Below are 19,280 nucleotides of genomic sequence, written 5' to 3'. Positions count from 1 at the left end.
CCAGGCATATTCGAGAGCTTGCTGCAAACTGCATGAGGCTTTATTGTAATTTAACGAGCTAACCCCATGTTAGCTCAGGTCTTTTGTCCACCCACCATGGCGGTTTAAGTATTTTTTTCAACTTTAGCAAAATGGCTACTATTGGATTATGGTCTCTTTATTTCAGAGGACAGCAGGGTGAAACACAGGCCAGAGCTAGGTTAAGAACCCAGCCAGCGCGGCCAGAACAAAAGGGGCCCGCGTCCCACGTGCAGCCCCTTAAGAGGCTCCCTTACGTCATCCCGGCTTTCCTTCACCACGCCCTTATGGGCGAGTCCCCGGGTCCACCTGGTACCTGCCCCAGGACTATTGGGCGGGGCTAGGGTGACTCCCTACAATTCCCCTTTTAGTCTAATAGAGGATTAAAACTTAATAGTGTAAAATATCCAAAACTAACAATCATAAGGGTGGAATACAAGAAGATACAATAATCTGCTATGATACATCCTATGTCTATTCTAGCTAAGTCTTAAAGTCATGTGGAAAAAGTGTCTAACTTGAACACCTTCTTCCAATCCCAACTCTAAGCAATAAGAAGGTCATTCTTAACATGGCTGGCTACAAAATGGCGGTGACCCTCACCACTCATTTTAGCTACATGCTTGTAACAGAACTTAGGTTATGCCAGGAAACAGAACATTTTAAAACAAGTATACATAAATTACTTGAAAAATAAACAGGAATTTTTAAACAGAATTAGCTTAATATGGTTAAAATTTTAACTTATATTACCATTTTTAAAATTTACTATTTGTAGACATGAGAAACCATAGCAAAGAGTTTACATTTTTCTCTTTTAACAACCTTTTCTCTGACCTTCTACGACTTGCTTTAACTCTCTATAACTTTCTATATACCTTTAGTTTATTCCTCTGATTTTCTTAGACATTCTTAGACAAATTTCTTTTTCCCTTTCCCTCTTTATTACTTTAGTACATTCTCATTTCTCAGGCAACATAAAAATTCTTATCAAAGTCCTTTCCATAGTTTTTAATAACTTTAAGGCCTTTTTTTTTTTTTTTAGAACATCCAAATCAGACCAGATACCTCACTCGCCTGAGCTACACATGCTCAGGGAAGAGACCTGGGGTGGGGGTGCTGCTGGTAACCCCAGACCCTCGGCCAATGCAGGGGTGGAAAAAAGACCCTCTCGGTTTCCCTGCATACCATGTGTGTGGAGCACAGAGAAGGCCGGGCAGCCAGGCAGATGGCGGCCTTGCAGCCATGTTCCCTCAGATTAGGGAAACCCCTGCCTCAAGCCAGGACCCATGGCAGGTTGGCAGTTGGGGTAGAGACAGAATAGACAGAAAAGGACAGATGCCAATCCAATCTGCCCGCACCGCTAATAAGGCAATGGCGCCGGGAAGACGGGAGGCAGAACCAGGCAGCTACATTCTCCGCTAACTGAGGAGGATCCAAGTGTTCTTCGCCTCCGTTCGTACCTCCTGGGTGTCCTCAGGGCAGCAGTCTGTCCTCTGGGCGCATCTGCTGATCACAGTTGAGATGACTCCCGCCCGAGCTCCACATGCTCAGAGCATCAAGAAAAGACCCCTGACCCATGTGCATGGGCAGTAGGGACAGAAAGAGATGTTTAACACAGACTAGGGTCCTATTCGGAATTTCAGATGGATAGCCCCACGGAGATCAACTTGGTCTGAAACCAAGTCTCCCCTACAGATTTCGGAAGGCTGCCGCCTGAACCTCTGCCCTAAACAATTCTTGTAAACCCTAATATAGGACCTTTACATTTACGAAATTAACAAAAAATAATAAAACTGACACACAAGCAGGCGGTGAGGGCGTGGACTGCAACAGATCAGATAACAAACCTGCTCAGTCACCCAGCATGTTCCAACCCTCCAGGCATACAGAAACCATACAGAAACAAAGGCCAGAAAAGAAAGTTACCCAGTTTGGCGCCACGTGACTCAACGAAAGGGGGTGTTGGAACTTTAACTGACTATGGTCCTTAACGTCTGTCCAGTGGTCAAAGTCAGACTGAGGGGAGGGGTGGTTAGTATGGAGACAGACACAAACAGCAAAAACAGGACAGACATCAGACAGGACAAACCGAGTGGCAGGAATGGTGCCCCAAACCAAAATTACAAACAACCCTTGGACTTTCATCCAGGGCAACCAAGGGTTCCAGAAACAAACGTCTGTTTCTGGGCACATCTGCTTTCCCTATGGTCCAAATCAAACGACCCTTGGACTTTCATCCAGGGCGGGACTTCAGAATCTCGAAATACATCTGTTTTCCCCTGAGGTCCAAAATACAAATTCCAAATACAAGTAAATACAAGTACAAGTCCTGCGCAGGTACAGATCAAATTCAAGTCATGGCACCAAATCAACAAAACAGCAGAGACATACAGAACATTGAACATATAAGTTTCGAGCTCGAATCATCTTACCTCCAAGATCGAATCCACTCAGGTGAGGGGTGGTCGCAAATCCCGGACGAGCCCCCAAATGTTAGACCCCCGGAAAAACTCAGGCCTCCAGGGTCTCAGCCCATGACCGCAGTCACCCCATCACCAGGCAGATTCAAGAGCTTGATGCAAACTGCATGAGGCTTTATTGTTTTTGTTTGTTTGTTTGTTTGTTTGTTTTACGAGCTAACCCCATGTTAGCTCTGGTCTTTCACCCACCTACCATGGTGGATGGCTAGCAAAAGACACCTCCAACTGGCTGCCTAGCCATCTTGTAGGGCAGCATAAGGGGAGTGTCTAGGGGGTACGCACAGGCTCGGGATTGGTGTGCCTCCAGGCTTGGAGGACTTGCCCCGTGTTGATTGGCCAATTGGTTGTTATGGCCCATAGGCCCTCGCAGTGTGCTTGTTACGCTCTGCACATCATTGCTGTGTGCTTGTCTGTAAAGCACACCCAGAGCCACAAAGCATAGCGCTACCAGCTAACTTCTGATTGGTTCCTTGCCACAAGGCAGGCATCTGACTTTCTTGTGACTAGGACAAGGTCACTCAAGCACGTGTTCAGCTGTTATGGCTGCCAAAATAGGGAGCTGGCCCCTTCAGTGTCAAACTCACGAGATCCACCTGCCTCTGCCTCTGCCTCGAGTGCTGGGATTAAAGGCGTGTGCCACCACTGCCAGGCTGAAACTTCTAGTCTTATGAAGCTAATAAGTTATTGCAAGCTGTTAAGGGAAATTAAGAAAAATCTGACTGTATTTGTCATCCAATGCATGGACAACCACAGGGGTGGAGAAGTCACACCAGTCAGCTCCACCCAAGTCCCTGCCTGGTGTGTTTATCTAATTATTCTTTATCAATAAAGACTCCAGGCCAGCCTGGTCTACATTGCTACACAGAGAAACCCTGTCTGAAAAAGTCAAAAACAAAACAAAACAAAAAACCCACAACAACAGCAACAAAAACCTCAGGAGTCAGATATCAGGATAAGAAACTGAATGATCAGAGAAGTGTTGGAGCAGCAACTAGTGACCTCCTTTCTCTCTCCTTCCTTGATCCAAAAAAGGCCAAGACCCTCTCCAAGCCCCGTCCTACTACTTCCTGTCTCTCTATCTGTCCTCAGTCCTCCAAAACCTCTGTGGTTAATTTTGATCAGTCAGTAGCTATCTCTGCCCTCTGATTCAAACAAATTGTATTGACAATCTTGGGAGCATCAGAATATGATCAAAATATCATACAACATTCCCCCTTTTGTCTAAACAAAAAGGGAAGGTTTTACACTGACACAGAAAAACTATACAATAAGACCAATTATCAGGTATGAATTACTGCTGCGGGATGGTCTTTCTGTATGCTATGGATATGATTGATCTCATTGGTTGATAAAATTGATTTGGCCTTTAGCCCAAGGCTGGACAGGAAAACCAAACAGAGATACAGGGAGAGATACCAGAGCACCGTTAAGTCAGCCATGTGGCATACACAGATTAATAGAAATGGGTTAAGTGTAAGAGCTAGCTAAAAATAAGCCAGAGCCATCAGCCAGACATTTATAATTAATATAAGCCTCTGGATGATTATTTTGAAAGTGGCTACAGGACTGAGAGAGACAAAAAAAGCCTCTGTTTACAAATTGCATTCATAATGTCCAGTCCATCTGCATTTGGTGAATTCAGAGGAAATACTCCATTATCTATCTTGCCGAGTCCAAAGTTTTGTACCTATTTCATTTTCTATCCTGACTTATGTTACCAACCCAAGAGCTCTGTCCCCACAAGTCACTAATTATGAAAAGGCTCTACAGGCTTCCTACAGCTCAATTTTATGGAGGCGTTTTCTCTTCGCAGATGACTTTATCTTGTGTCAGGTTAACATAAAACTATCCAACATACCAGCTAAACTTGTTTTCTCTTAAGCTTTAGAGTTCAACCTAAATAAAACAACTTTATTTTAAAAAAGATTTTATTTACTTATTATGTATACAACATTCCATCTCCATGTATGCCTGCATGCCAGAAGAGGGCACCAGATCTCATTATAGATGGTTGTCAACCACCCTCTGGTTGCTGGGAATTGAACTCATGACCTCTAGAAGAGCAGGCAGTGCTCTTAACCTCTAAGCCATCTCTCCAGCCCCTTTTTTCCAGTCTTTCTTTTTTTTTTTTTTGTTTTGTTTTGTTTTGTTTTTTTGAGACAGGGTTGAAGCCTCCGGAGCTGTAGCTACAAGTTGTTGTGAGCCACTCAAGTGCTGGGAAATGAACCCGTGTTTTCTGCAAGGACAGCAAGTGGTTTTTGTTGTTGGTGGTTTTTTTTTTTTTTTTTTTTTTTTTGGTTTTTTGAGACAGGGTTTCTCTGTGGCGCTTTGGAGCCTATCCTGGCACTCGCTCTGGAGACCAGGCTGGCCTCAAACTCACAGAGATCTGCCTGCCTCTGCCTCCCGAGTGCTGGGATTAAAGGTGTGCGCTACCAACACCCGGCTATAAACTTATCTTATTGAGGACACCAGTGGCAAGCGTCCTATCTTCCCAGGCCCACATGGTGACTCCCTCTACTACATTTCCCTGAATCCTCCTCGACTTCTAGTCCCACCTATCTTGCTTCCCTATTGGCCAACAGTGCTTTATCAACCAATAAAACAAATATATACGCAGAAGGGCCTCCCCCATCACACTGTCTTGAAAAAAAAAAAAAAAGAAGATGAAGAAGAAAGAAAAAAAAATCTAAATTCCTACCGGTGTATTCCCAGATGTTTCACCAGATCTGCTGAGGACAACAGTGAAGTCTGAAGCTGGCTGTCACTGAATAGCACAGCTAGGCAGAGAACACAGGCGGTGCGTGGCCAGACTGAGGGCAGCTGCAGCTGCTTGCATGTGCCAGGGGGTCTAAGAGTGTGTGGCAGTGGCAGCAGCAGTAAAAGCCAGAGTAGGTGTCAAGGAGGCTGACCTGGTGTGGCAGTGGCCCAAGGAGGGGGTCAAAGGGAAGCCCACAGCCCACAGAGGGAGCCAGCCACCTGAAAAGCAGACTGAGGATGTGTGGAAGAAGCAAACATGTTGGGAAGTGGGGACATGGGGTCATCTGAAAGATAGAGCCAGCTGGTGATGGGCAGATAACTCCAGTGATATTTGGAGACCAGGCACCTGTGGAGTTTGGGGCAGGGATAAAGCAGCAGCTGGAGACTGTTGTAGATAGACTAAGACAGAAAAATCCCAGACTTGCTCAAAGGGCCTGCAGTGAGGGAGGAAACAGCAGCTCCAACAACTACAGAACCATGGGCGAATGGCTAACTCAAAATCTCATGCCCTGAGTTGGATACCAGATGGAAATGTTTGTCTAATTATTCCTTATCCATAAAAACTTGGGAGTCAGATATCAGGGTAAGAACCTGGATGATCAGAGAAGTGTTGGTGAAGTGACCAGTGGCCTCCTCTCTCTCATTCCTTGATCCAAAAAATGGCCAAGACCCTCTCTAAGCCCCATCCTACTCCTTCCTGTCTCTCTATCTGTCCTCAGTCCTCCAAAACCTCTATGGTTCATTTTTGTCAGCTAGTAGCTACCTCGAGCCTCTGATTCAAAGAAAATTTTATTGACAGTCTCGGGAGCATCAGAATGCAATTAAAATATCATTCAACAGCCTGGGCCCCTCTACAAGCACTTTGAACAATCAACTGCCACTTGCAGGGACTCCGGAAAGTGGGCTCAGTAACTTCTCAGAGCTGGGGTAGTAAATGCAGAAGCAGATGGATCTCTGTGAGTTCAAGACCAGCCTGATCTACAAGAGCTAGTTCCAGGACAGGCTTCAAAGCTACACAGAGAAACCCTGTCTCAAAAAACCAAAAAAAAAAAAAAAAAAAAAAAAAAAAAAGAAAGAAAAAAAAAAAAAAAAAAGGTTTGTATGTTTTCAGAACAAAAGGATTGGTCCTCAAAAATCTACATCCAGAACAACTTCAAAGCTGCTGGCTGAGATGGTCCAGCCTCACATACTACCCAGCCAAGGCTTCAGATAAGCACTCCACTTTCTCCATCACAAGAGACTACAAAAAATAATAATACAGCTAGCTCTCCAGGACTTGACAATTACCCCAGTTTTCTAAGAGTCCCCTAGAGATGCCATTTCCCCCAGACCACAGGAAGCAGTCCAGAGAACACAGCACCCACATTTCCCAAGAGGTGGGGTGGGTGTGAAGGGACCAGCTTCCCTTTCGGCAGTCATAATGGTCGAACCTGTGCTTCTATGACCTTGTTCTAGACACTAGAAAGTCAGATGCCTGTCTCGTGACAAGAAACCAATCAGAAGTTAGCTGGTGGCGCTATGCTTTACGACCCTGGGTGTGCTTTATGGACAAGTGCACAGTAATGATGTAGAGAGCATAGCAACCACCCTGGGAGGGCCTGTGGGCCATAACAACCAGTTGACCAATCAACACAGGGCAAGCCCTCCAAGCCTGGAGGCACACCAATTGTGAGCCTGTGCGTACCCCTAGACATTCCCCTTACGCTGCCCTATAAGATCTTTCGGGAGCCCCTAGGAGCCATCTTTGCTAGCCATCCGCCATGGTGGGTGGATCAAAGACCCGAGCTAACATGGGGTTAGTTCGTTAAATTACAATAAAGCCTCATGCAGTTTGCAGCAAGCTTTCGAATCCGCCTGGTGATTGGGGTGACCGTGAACGTGGCCTGGGACCCCGGATACTTGAGTTTTCGGGGGTCTAACAGTTGGTTTCTGATCATTGAGTGGATGTTTGTCAATGTTTAGGGGGCTTGGTAGCAAGTTGTTATTGGTCATGATCAGGGAAGTAACTAAGCAAAGGAGGTTAGATTCAGGGATCTTTTTTGGAAAAAAAAAAAAAAGAGGAGAAAAGGATAAATTATTGAACCTACTTTTTTTAAAGATTTATTATGTACAAGTCACACAGATACTTTGATCCTAATTCAAAGAATCATAATTTTATGATTTATGACATATGAATTGCTGAAAACATCCAATATGTCCCTATTCTTGTAGAAGGTGTCTTACCATAAAGATGAGTTTCTCAGGGGCTGGAGAAATGGGTCAGTGGTTAAGAGCACTGGATGCCCTGAGTGGTGGTGGTGCACACCTTTAATTCCAGCACTCAGGAGGCAGAGGCAGGCTGATTTCTGTGAATTTGAGACCAGCCTGGTCTACAAGAGCTAGTTCTAGAACAGCCTCCAAAGCCACAGAGAAACCTCAAAAAACCCAAGTAATTAAATAAATAGATAGATAGATAAAGTATTGTTTTGATCTTTTATATTTTTAAGGGGCCCTCCAACCAGCATCCAGCTCTTTATTAGGACCACCAAGTGTTTTAGACAGGCAAAGTAACACAGCTTCACAGAGTTAAACAAAGGCAACATAAAACAAAAGTCAACACACCTTAAAATAATATTCCCCAACAAATAAAACCAACTATTTTTTTGTAAAAAACAAAAAAACAAAAAAAAAAACAAAAAAAACCCTGGTGATAGTTTTCTGAGCCTGGGCTGTAAGTCCACTTGACACGCAGACACAATGTGTCATTTGTAAGGTTTATATATACACAGCATTTTCCAGCAACTCAGGACTGTCTGCAGAGCGACAGCTGCACTGTCATTTGGAGTTTCGCCAAGTCTTGGTCTCCATTTCAGAATAGCATAACACCAAGACACACTAGTGGCCTTTAAGAGTTAGCTTTGGTGCCTCTGTTGTGTGTTTGCAACTGTGGTTTTATAGAGGGGCTGAGCATGTGACTCACACTGATCTATTCACATTTATTATTTTATTACTAAATGCTTTCCTTTCTTGCCTTATAACACCCTTAAGATATCACAGTGCCATTAAAAAAATACTTTCTGCCTGGGTTTCTTTAAACATACCATTCTGCTAGCCGGGCCTTGGTGGCGCACGCCTTTAATCCCAGCACTCGGGAGTCAGAGGCAGGTGGATCTCTGTGAGTTCGAGACCAGCCTGGTCTCCAAGAGCGAGTTCCAGGACAGCCTCCAAAGCCACAGAGAAACCCTGTCTCAAAAAACCAAAAAAAAAAAACAAAAACAAAAAAACAAAACAAAAAAAAACATGCAATTTTGTCACAGAAAAGAAACAAAATATTGGTTGTTAATTACAAGGACCCCAGAGTCTAAGCTGAGAAACTCCATGGAGGCTCTGCCTCCTCCTTCCAGCCAAAGGGGTCTATCTGTGTGTCCCATAGTGTGCCAGCACTCTCATGTGCCAATCCTGGTGCAGTCCTTTCTTTCCTTGAAATGCCTCCTCTTCTTCCATCTCAGCCCTAACAGGCAAAATGCACTGCTCCTTAGAGCTCCATTCTCCGTGTTTGTCTTCAACACTGTGTCAGGGCTATGTCCCCACCCCCATCCCCCTTTGACTCGTTTTTCTGTTACCATCAAGAAACCAGTATCAATAATAATTATTAAAATAAGTATGAGTAAAAAGTATGTATGCAAAATTGCCAGGAGACACCGAGGCCAGTTCTGGGTGCAGGGCATTACAGGTCTTTGGAAACTCGCTGGAAATGAATTCATATTGTCTCCTGCGAATCTGAAGGCTGGAAAGTGTCTTGAGGAACTGTCTTTTCCGGTGCGATTGGATGCTGTCTTCCTCCTGAAGTCTCTGGCTAGGGCTATGGATGCGGCTCCAGCTACGGGGTAAGAGTGCCTGACACGCACAGGTTCCCAGCAGTCATCTGCAGACCACTATGATGTAATCCTTTTATTAACCACCTTAGATGAACCAAGCAGGGTGGCTGGATTCTAGGAACAAAACAGAGAGAGCAGAAATACGTCTGCCTGGTGCAACTATAGTTGGTTGGTTTTGGGGGATTGTTTGTGTTTGTTTCTTGGGGGTTTTGTTTCTTTGTTTTTCGAGAAAGGGTTTCTCTGTGTAGCCCTGTCTGTCCTGGAACTAGCTCTGTAGACTAGGATGGCTTTGAACTCACATAGATCAGCCTGTCTCTGCCTCCCAAGTGCTGGGATTAAAGGCGGGCACTACCACTGCCCGGAGGTTGGTTGTTTTTTAAGACAGGGTGTTTTCTGTGCAGCCTTACCTGTTCTGGAACTCGCTCTGTAGACCAGGCTGGCCTCGAAATCAGAGAACCGCCTGTCTCTGCCTCCTAAGTGCTGGAATTAAAGGTGTGCTCCACCACCGCCCAGCTAATAACTATATTCTTTAACACACACACACACACACACACACACACACACACACACACACACACACACACACACAGTTATTCATGGGGTGGGCACAAGTGTGCCACCATACTTGTGTGGAGGTCAGAGGACAATTTGCAGGTGTCACTTCAGTCCTTCCACCGTACGGGTCCTAGGGCTTAAACTCGAGTTATCATGTTTGGCACTAACACCCTTACCTTCAGAGCTGTCTCGCCAGCCCAGATAAATATACTTTTTTTTTTTGATAGATATATTCTTAGAAAAACAGTAAGTCTCCCTTCCTCATCCCAGAGAAACCACATCCAAGCATAAATGATAAGACTCTGATTTTCAATCTCATCAAAGTTTCCCCTGGGTGGGGGTAATAGTAGAGAGTGACCGCACAGTGGTGGCGGCGGCGACTGCTGGGGAGGGAGCCACATTCCCTCTGGAGCCTTCGTCCAACCCCTCCTTGCTGGACCCTGGTACCCCTGGAAAAGGGTCTGTCTGTTTTTCATATCCGTCTGCAAAGACACCTGGCCAACTTCTCGACCTCCGGGGTAACTCCCTCGGAGCATCTCGCCGGGACCCTCTGCAACAGTGGGTGGCGCTGGTTTTTCCCACCCCGCGGGTGAGGTTTATGCGCTCAGCTGCCGACTGGGTAGCAGCAAGCTCAGAGGGCCCCAAACCTTAAGGGGTGCCCGCGAGGCTCCACCTCGCAGTCTGCTAAGTTGAAGAACCCCAGCCAGTTCGGCTGTGCACAACCACCGACGGACCCCTTCCCTCTGGCGCCCTCCTTGTCACCCTTCCCAGAGACCCCGGGCAGATTCCCACAGAGAGGACAGGCGGCTGCAGGGCGGGACGGCGGTAAGACCCAGCAGCACACGTGCAAGCTGCAGGAAACAGGATCCCAAACCCAAAGGAACCGCGGTCTGCAAGGCGGAGTCCGGAAAGCCGGCGGCACAGAGGAGGGGCGCACGGCCCTTTGTTCCCGCCCCGGGGGCGGGGCCGGGGCCGGGGCCGGGGCGGAGCCGAGGTCCGAGCCCGCAGAGCGTCGCGTCCGCCATAGTCTACCTAGGACCCTTCTACTCCTTACGGCGCCCCGACCTTGGGATTCCAGGAGACCGGCCCGGGTCGCTGTCCTTTGACCTCCCAGGCTCAGGTGCAGCCGCCCCGCCTGGCGCACTGGGCAGCGGCAGCCATGGCGCGAGAAGACTCCCCTCGGGACAGGTGAGGTGGGAACCCACGTGGTGTTCCCGGGGCACTGGTGGCCATAGGCCTGTGAATTCCCCATAGTCTGGGTACTCCTGAGTCCAAGTCCAACGGGACTACAATTCCCATCAGCCGATTCACTTGGCTGATTGAATGGGGGAGATGGGGGTTGTAGTCCGTTCTACTGAGGGGCGGCCCAGGCGTGCGTCCTCGGGGTGACCTTCTGACTGATCCCCACAGCTACCACCTTGTCGGGATCAGCTTCTTCATCCTGGGATTGGGCACCCTCCTCCCCTGGAACTTCTTCATTACCGCTATCCCGGTGAGACCCGCGGGCGATGAGCAACCGCATGGCCACAGCCTCCATCCTTCCATCCACCTTGGGCTGCGGTTCCTGAGCCGCTTTCCTCACCACGCCTTCTACCTCTCACCTGTCAGTGGAGCACCAAGCCTCACAAGGGAACCGCCTCTCAGCTAGGCAAACTTTTAGGAATACCCAGATCCCAGAGGGACAGGGCCATCAATGCAGGGATCTAACCAGCAAAGTAGCTACCAGCCCACGTTCTTTGTTGATCTTTCTGGCCAATCATTCCAAAAGTGGATTTTCCAAGCCTTTAGCTTTCTTTGCAATGACATGAATTACATTTATTCAACTAATATTTAGTGTGCAACTACTGTGAACCAGGCATTGCGTAGAGAGGGGCATCTTTTGTTCTTGTTTTTGTTTAAGATTTATTTATTATGTATACATCATTTCTCCTCATGTATCCCTGCAGGCCAGGAGAGCATACCAGATCTCATTACAGATGGTTGTGAACCACCATGTGGGTGCTGGGAATTGAACTCAGGACCTCTGGAAGAGCAGCCAGTGCTCTTAACCTCAGAGCCATCTCTCCAGCCCCTTGTTTTTGTTTTTCGAGACAGGGTTTCTCTGTGTAGCTTTGGAGCCTATCCTGGCATTTGCTCTGTAGACCACGCTGGCCTCGAACTCACAGAGATCCGCCTGCCTCTGCCTCCCAGGTGCTGGGATTAAAGGCATGCGCCACCAACGCCCCATGAGAGGGAGGTTCTATTCCCCAAAGTGTACATTCTTTTATGGAAAAGCAAAAATGCGTAGCTTGCATTTTCTTTGGGACAAGGTTATTCAAACATATTCAGTGGGACAACTCTCCAGGTACCCATGGAGTGCCTGTGTCAGTGCTGGACCCTGGATACCCAAAGATAAATCAGCTACTGAACTTGAGAACCATGGGGCCAGAGTTATTAATAATGTAATATGACACGCGTCATTCCATTTCGGCCTGAAACAGAGTACTAAAGGTTCATAGAAGAGATTTGTAAATTGGGAACTGAGCAGGCAAAAGGTTCGGGGAGGAAATTCAGAATGCAGGCTAAGAAGGGCCTATTTGGAAAAGATCTAGAGTCCTAAAACACGAGATCTGCCTCGCAGGCCATGGGGAAGCTAAGCAGAAGAGTAGCAGGATATGTGTGCTGGAGAGGACAAAGTTGCTTAGCACCTAAGCTGGGGCCTGGCATACAGTAGGTGTTCAATAAATACCCATGGGATGAATAAATATAGCGGCTGCTGCTGGTGTAGGGGTGGGGACCGGAGTGGGGCACTGAAGAGGAGATGTGACCCAGTCATGTAGCAAGGCCTTGGTCTCAGTCCCAGAATTCAGCCATCTAATTCAGTGCATACCCATCCTGTTCCACCTGTGTGCCAGGTGTTGGGGACAGTGCAAAGACAGGCCCAGAGATCATACCCAGGTGTGGGAGGGAGGAGGAGGTGTTTCCTGACTCTATACTACCTCCTATCTGGCAGTACTTCCAGGCACGGTTGGCAGGGGCCAATGGCACAGCTGAGACTCTGAGCACCAACCACACTGGTTCCACAGACACTTACAACTTCAACAACTGGGTGACACTGCTGTCCCAGCTGCCCCTACTGCTCTTCACACTCCTCAACTCCTTCCTGTATCAGTGGTAAGAGCCAGTTGTTGGACCCAGCCTCTGTGTGGGGACAGTCATAGAGGCCAGGAACACCTCCTGTTTCCAGTCTTTTCCCTGCTCCCAATTGTCACTCCAGCCCTGCCCCTCTGCCCACCTTCCCCTGCCTGGCCATCTGATGTCCTCTACCCCTTTCTGAGCAGCATTCCTGAGGTAGTACGTATTCTGGGCAGCCTGCTGGCCATACTACTGCTGTTTGTCCTGACTGCAGTATTGGTGAAGGTGGACTTGAGCCCCGGGCTGTTCTTTTCCATCACCATGGCATCTGTCTGGTTCATTAATTGTAAGTACATCTGCCTTTCCCTCCCCTACTTCTTCCTTGGGAAGCCTAGCACTGGGACAGCCTAGCACATCCTTGAAGGAAGACAATACCATTGTCACGCAAATCTTCCCCAAAAGAAACTGATCCCGGAGAGAGGGAAGTCACTTGTCTCAGACCCATAGTGACCTAGGAGCAGGCCTCTTAGTCAGAAGTCCCACAGATCAATGGTTATATCTCAAAAGAAAAATAGGCTGGGTGTGATGGTGCCCGCCTTTATCCCAGCACTTGGGAGATAGAGGCAGGTAGATCTCTGTGACCAGCCTAGACTACATAGTGACTTCCTGGCTAGAAAAGGCTACATAGTGAGACCCTGTCTCAAAAAGAAATAAAAATAAAAGAGAGAGAGAGAAATAGATGGAGATGTTCTAGCAGACTGCCCTAAGTGCCCTGGAAAACCCACACCTCCCTAGCCTGGATCAGTTTTCCATGCACCTTATAGAAACCTGCTCTCAGATGCCTCCAGTGCTGCCTGAGTATTGGTCCCTCCCTGTCTCTCCACAGCCTTCTGTGCAGTGCTTCAAGGCAGCCTCTTTGGGCAGCTGGGTACCATGCCTTCTACCTACAGCACCCTCTTCCTCAGTGGCCAGGGCCTGGCTGGGATCTTCGCTGCCCTTGCTATGCTCATGTCCATGGCCAGTGAGTCCACCTAGGTGGCTGGAGGGCTGGGGAAGAAGAGATGGGCCATGGGAGAAAGATGCCAGGGTGTGGGGGTGGAGACTAAGGGACAGGACTTTTGTACTTTGAACTAAAGGAAAATGACCAGGTGACACTACAGAAAACCATGTGGGACTGTGGGACTTGCATCTCCTCTGCAGCTGAAGTTTCTGTTACAGGTGGTGTAGATGCCCAGACCTCTGCCCTCGGGTACTTCATCACACCCTGTGTAGGCATCCTCCTCTCCATCGTGTGTTACCTTAGCCTGCCCCATCTGGTAAGCCTGCCATTGGGCTAGACAACCCCACCTTAGGGGATGTTGGACAAAGCCCTGGGAGAGGCCAAGGGAGAGAGATGAGACCTCAGATAATGCTGATCCCCCTAAAGGGGGTGTTGACTGGGGTACAGTCTTACGATTTCTATTGCTGTGAAGAGACACCATGACCATGGCAACTCTTATAAAGGAAAACATGTAATTGGAGTGGCTTGCATTTTCAGAGGTTTAATCCATAGTGACACACAGGCAGACATGGTGCTAGAAAAGGAGCTGCGAGTTCTACGTCTTGATCCACAGGCATTAAGGAAGTGAACTGGGACACTGGGCATAGCTTGAGCATAGGAGACCTCAAAGCCTACGTCCAGAGGGACACTTCCTCCAACAAGGCTATGCCTACTCCAAGAAAGCCACACTTCATAATAGTGCCATTCCCTTTGGGGGCCATTTTCATTCAAACCACCACAGGGACCTCAGCCTCCCAAGGGTGGGAGGGTTGAGGGGGCTGCAGACAAGCCTCAGGCAGGACTGACTTCCTGATCCTTCTGCAGGAGTTTGCTCAATACTACCTGGCCAAGAAGCTGTCCCAGGCCCCAGCTCAGGAGCTAGAGACCAAAGCTGAGCTCCTCCAAGCTGGTAAATCCCAAGACCTTGCAGGGGAGGTGAGAGAGAGCAAGTTCAGGTAGACGCCTGGGAACTGTTCCCTTCTGTTCCCACTACATCTCCATCTCCTTGAGCCTTGTGTGAGCAGACGCAGGCCATGAAGGGAAGCCATCCCTGCTACCCTGTGAGTCTGTTTCCTCTTAAGCAAAACTGAGAAGCAGCAGAAAGCACTCTATACCCACAATCTCTAGTCTCTATAGCCTTGGGCAGATCAGTGAAGGGTTCTAGTTTCCATTTCCCCTTTTGTTGTTATTGTTGATTTTTAGTAGCAGGGTCTTTCTATGTAAGGCAAGATGGCCTCAGACTCAGAAATCTCTCTGCTTCCTGGGTGCTGAGACTAAAGGCATTTTGCCACCATGCCCAGCTTAGCCTCCATTTCTTCCTTGCAGAGAGACAATGAGTATCTATCCAAAATGCTTAGCTCATTGCCTGGCTCATAGGCAGAATACCAAGTCAGAGGTCTAGGTAATAGAGAGTTCTAGGCCAGCCTGGGCCGGAAAGAGATCCTCTCTTCAAAAACAAACAAAACAAAAGCATTTAAGTGCTGGGATGTAATTGAGTGACATGTCTAACAGCCCATGAAACCATGGGTCGGTCCCCAAATTAATAAACAGGCTATTGACACTAGTAATTCCCTTCTTCACTTTGGCTGGAAAGAGACACATTTTTCTCCGCCAGGATTTCCTTGGTTTTGGAAATTTGAGCCACAGGCCTGATCCCCAGCTTTCCCTCTCCCCTAGATGAGAAGAATGGGATTCCCATTAGCCCCCAGAAGGCAGGCCCAGCTCTGGATCTTGACCTTGAGAAGGAGCCGGAGTCAGAGCTGGAACTGGACGGGCCACAGAAGTCAGAAAAACCTTCAGTCTTTGTTGTTTTCCGGAAGGTTCGTTGTCTTTTGGAGGGTTCAGCTAGGAGATAACTCCTGACCATCCACCCAGGGACATTTTCTCCAGTCCTAGGCTTTGGTGCTTACTCTGTAATGTTAATGGGTCAGGGTGGCTTGGGGATGCCGTGGGTAGGGCTGCAGCAGCAGGTTTGGGGGCTGCTTGATAGACAAGGGGCTGCCCTGCCCACTCACACCCCTGCCTCCGGCTCCCAGATCTGGCTGACGGCGCTGTGCCTTGTGTTGGTCTTCACAGTCACACTGTCGGTCTTTCCTGCCATCACAGCCATGGTGACCAGCTCCACCAGCCCTGGGAAGTGGAGTGAGTGTTGGGTTGAAGAGGGGTTGAGGGAGTCAGGGAGAGGACAGATGGGGATCAGGGGTGACTATCTACTTTTTTCCTCCCAGGCCAGTTCTTCAACCCCATCTGCTGCTTCCTGCTCTTCAACATCATGGATTGGCTGGGCCGGAGTCTGACTTCCTACTTCCTGTGGGTGAGCTTATCTGCGCTGACCCAGCCAAAGGGTTAGGAAGTAATTGGGAACCAAAGGGTACACAGGAACATAGAAAGGTGACTTTCATTAGTCCCCGACTGACATTAGAACAGCCCTCTAACTGGCAGTAAGTGACTGACCCTTGGAATAGGCAGACCAGGCTGGGGATGAGTTCCTCCAAAGCAGAAACCACCACATCTATCGGGGTTCCATGTCCCCATGATTCTTAGTTAAGGAATTACTGTTAGTGGGGCATTGTTTCCTTTCATGAAAGCTTCCTGGGAATGTAACAAACCTAGAGACCTGGCCTCCCACTTGCTTGGAATCCCATCTGGGACAATTGGCCAATGTGTTCCAGTTGTAGTTAGGTTGGAGAAATACATGCCTTTACTCCCAGGCACAGTGACTGTAGATAATCTGAATGTCCTGTGTGTTTCACAAAAGCTAGAGGGCAGAATTTTGAATGCTCTTTTTTTTCTGGGAGGGGGGGGTTCAGGAAAGGATTTCTGAACTCTCTCTCTCTGTAGGCCAGGCTGGCCTTGAACTCACAAAGATCTGCCTGCCTCTGCCTCCCCAGTGCTGGGATTAAAGGCGAGCACCACCCACCGACCCCCGGCCTGAATGCTCTTATTATAAAGAAATGATCAGGGACTAGAGAGAGCCCGATGCAGCCTCCTCTGGCTCCTAGGGCACTGTACACATGTGGCAAACCTCCCACCTAGCTGTGGGGCCCACACTCACCTGCACCTCTGTCACAGCCAGATGAGGACAGCCGGCTGCTGCCCCTGCTGGTGTGCCTGCGTTTCCTGTTTGTGCCCCTCTTCATGCTCTGTCACGTGCCCAAGCGAGTCCGGCTGCCCACCATCTTCTGGCAGGACGCCTACTTCATCACATTTATGCTGCTCTTCGCCATTTCCAACGGCTACTTGGTGTCTCTCACCATGTGTCTGGCACCCAGGTCTGGGGAGCAAAGGGCTGGGTGCTGGTGATGGGGAGGACCTAGCTCAGGACCAGTGTCTGCATGGGGAGACCACTGACCATAGGCAGCTGTCTTCAGACCTGTGTGTTATACTAAGGGACAGGCCTTCACTGTAGCTCTCACCCCAGGCTAGGAACTGGGGAGGTTACCTGTCTAGGTAGCCCAGCTGTTTGCTACAGGGGCAGTAGGGTTGGAACTCCCAGAAGAGTAAGCATGACAGGAAGAACCAGCTGGGACATTCTGTTGAGAAATAAAGTGATGGAACCTAGAACCCTGTAAAGCTGGACCCTAAAGGTCTAGAGAGATACTCTTTTTCAGCAACTTCATTTTACAGAGAAAGAAACTGAAGTCCAGAGAAAGACCAGGTTATAGTGACACAGGGTGGGGTCAGACCCATACTAGAACCCTAGTGCAGAAGGACAGCAGAGGGCCCAGAAGCTGTCTCTAAGGTCAGGCTTAGCATTCTCTATGTAAATTTCTGTTTCTGTGTTCTAGGCAGGTGCTACCACATGAGAGGGAGGTGGCTGGAGCCCTCATGACCTTCTTCCTGGCCCTGGGACTCTCCTGCGGAGCCTCTCTTTCCTTCCTCTTTAAGGCATTGCTCTGAGGCCCATTAATGCTCCCCACAACCCTCTTCATCAGTGCTCCCCACAGTCCTCCTCTCAGCACTGCTTCTGAAGCTGGAACTTTCCCAGGGGAAGGACCTCTGCTACACTGGGCCTCTAAGTCTGTGGGTGCCAGAAACTACCTTGGCTGGTAGCCACATTACATATGGTGAGGAACCCACCAGCGGTCATTCTGCTCCTCACCCAGGAGTGAAACAGGACACAGAAGGACGGCCCTCACTGAGATGCACAAAAGAACATATTGGAAGGCAATAATCAGAAGAAAGACGCCGCAGGCCAGGGCCTTCCCTGCCACCAAGACTGTGTTTCTATCCAACCACCCACTGACCCCAGGGAGCAAAGCCACCTACAGGCTGAGAGCACCCTGATGGTCTCTACCTCAGCTCAGAGTGGGAACTGGGGCCAGCTCCAGAACAATGCTTCCACCCACCCACCCACCCCCAAAGTCCATGGGTAGGCCATGGAAGCTGAAGGGAAGAAAAAGCTCAAGGGACCAACCTCTGAGCCTCCAACAGTGTTTTTTCATAGCCTAGAATGCAGACGGGCCTGTCTAACAGAAAGGCAGCTAGTTTGCACATTTTGTGCACTGCACTTTACAGTTTGCAAAGTTGTTCCACAACCACATTCTCAACAGAAACCTCAGTGAGGCCTTTAGAACAAGCTGGGTGGGGATTGTGCCTCTCTGAGGTGAGGCTACAGCCTCCTCCTTGTAGGTGCTGACCCTCCAGCCCACCACTTGCTTCTCTTCCTCAAAGGTCTCCAGGCAGGTGCCCTGGGCACTTGCTACCATCTTTCACCCCGTTTCTCCTTTGACCCTGCTCCTAAGACCAATAAAAACTGTTCATTTTTATGATGGATTCCTGGAGTGTTTACTTCTGAAGTCCTGCTGGCTTCAGTGAACTGGGTGGGGTAGGGATGATTGTACCCACTTGACAGATTGAGATAGGCAGGTTTGTACACTGCTCTTCTGGCTCTGGACCTCTTGAAAGCTGAGGAGGCCGAAATATAAGTCTGCAAGAAACTCTGGAGAGATGGCTTGGGGGTTAATCTGTTCTTGATCTGCCAGGTTTGAGTCTTGTTGGGGAATATTATTTTAAGATGTGTTACTTTTGTTTATGTTGCATGTGTTTAATTCTGTGAAGCTGTGACTCTGTCTAAAACACCTGATGATCTAATAAAGAGCCGAATGGCCAATAGCGAGGCAGGAGCAAGGATACCTGGGACTAGCAGGCAGAGAGTATAAATAGAAGGAGAGCCAAGAAAGAGGAGCAAGGAGAGAACAAGGGAAGAACTCAGGGGCCAGCCACCCATGGAGTAAGAGTGGCACACACTTTTAATCCTGGCACTCGGGAGGCAGAGGCAGGCGGATCTCTAAATTTGAGGCCAGCCTGGTCTTCAGAGTGAGTGCCAGGATAGGCTCCAAAGCAACACAGAGAAACCCTGTCTCAAAAAACATATATATATATATATATATATATATAATATATATATATATGAAAAGCTGGCAAGAAACAAGTCAAGCTAAGGCCAGGCATACA

At 48.4% G+C, this 19,280-nt stretch overlaps 1 protein-coding gene across 3 annotated transcripts; it reads left to right on the top strand.

The window, feature by feature from the left end:
* Nucleotides 1–10,691: 10,691 nt before the first annotated feature.
* Nucleotides 10,692–18,599, top strand: Slc29a2 (solute carrier family 29 member 2). Of its 3 annotated transcripts, none has more exons than XM_027408647.2 (12): nt 10,692–10,858; nt 11,081–11,162; nt 12,663–12,823; nt 12,991–13,130; nt 13,671–13,805; nt 14,003–14,100; nt 14,649–14,733; nt 15,501–15,643; nt 15,860–15,965; nt 16,052–16,137; nt 16,896–17,095; nt 17,616–18,599. In XM_027408647.2, the coding sequence occupies exons 1-12, from the start codon at nt 10,830–10,832 to the stop codon at nt 17,653–17,655; spliced, it is 1,305 nt and encodes a 434-aa protein (XP_027264448.1). In that variant the 5' UTR covers nt 10,692–10,829; the 3' UTR covers nt 17,656–18,599. The 3 variants fall into 3 exon arrangements, with proteins under 3 accessions (XP_027264448.1, XP_027264447.1, XP_027264449.1); XM_027408646.2 differs by having other exon boundaries at nt 17,612–18,599; XM_027408648.2 differs by lacking the exon at nt 13,671–13,805 and having other exon boundaries at nt 17,612–18,599.
* Nucleotides 18,600–19,280: the final 681 nt, after the last annotated feature.

The sequence above is a fragment of the Cricetulus griseus genome, chromosome 3 (assembly GCF_003668045.3).
Source record: "Cricetulus griseus strain 17A/GY chromosome 3, alternate assembly CriGri-PICRH-1.0, whole genome shotgun sequence".
Classification (NCBI taxonomy): Eukaryota; Metazoa; Chordata; class Mammalia; order Rodentia; family Cricetidae; genus Cricetulus; species Cricetulus griseus.
The sequence above is the reverse complement of the archived record's forward strand: the minus strand, read 5'-3'. Positions and strand labels throughout refer to the sequence as shown.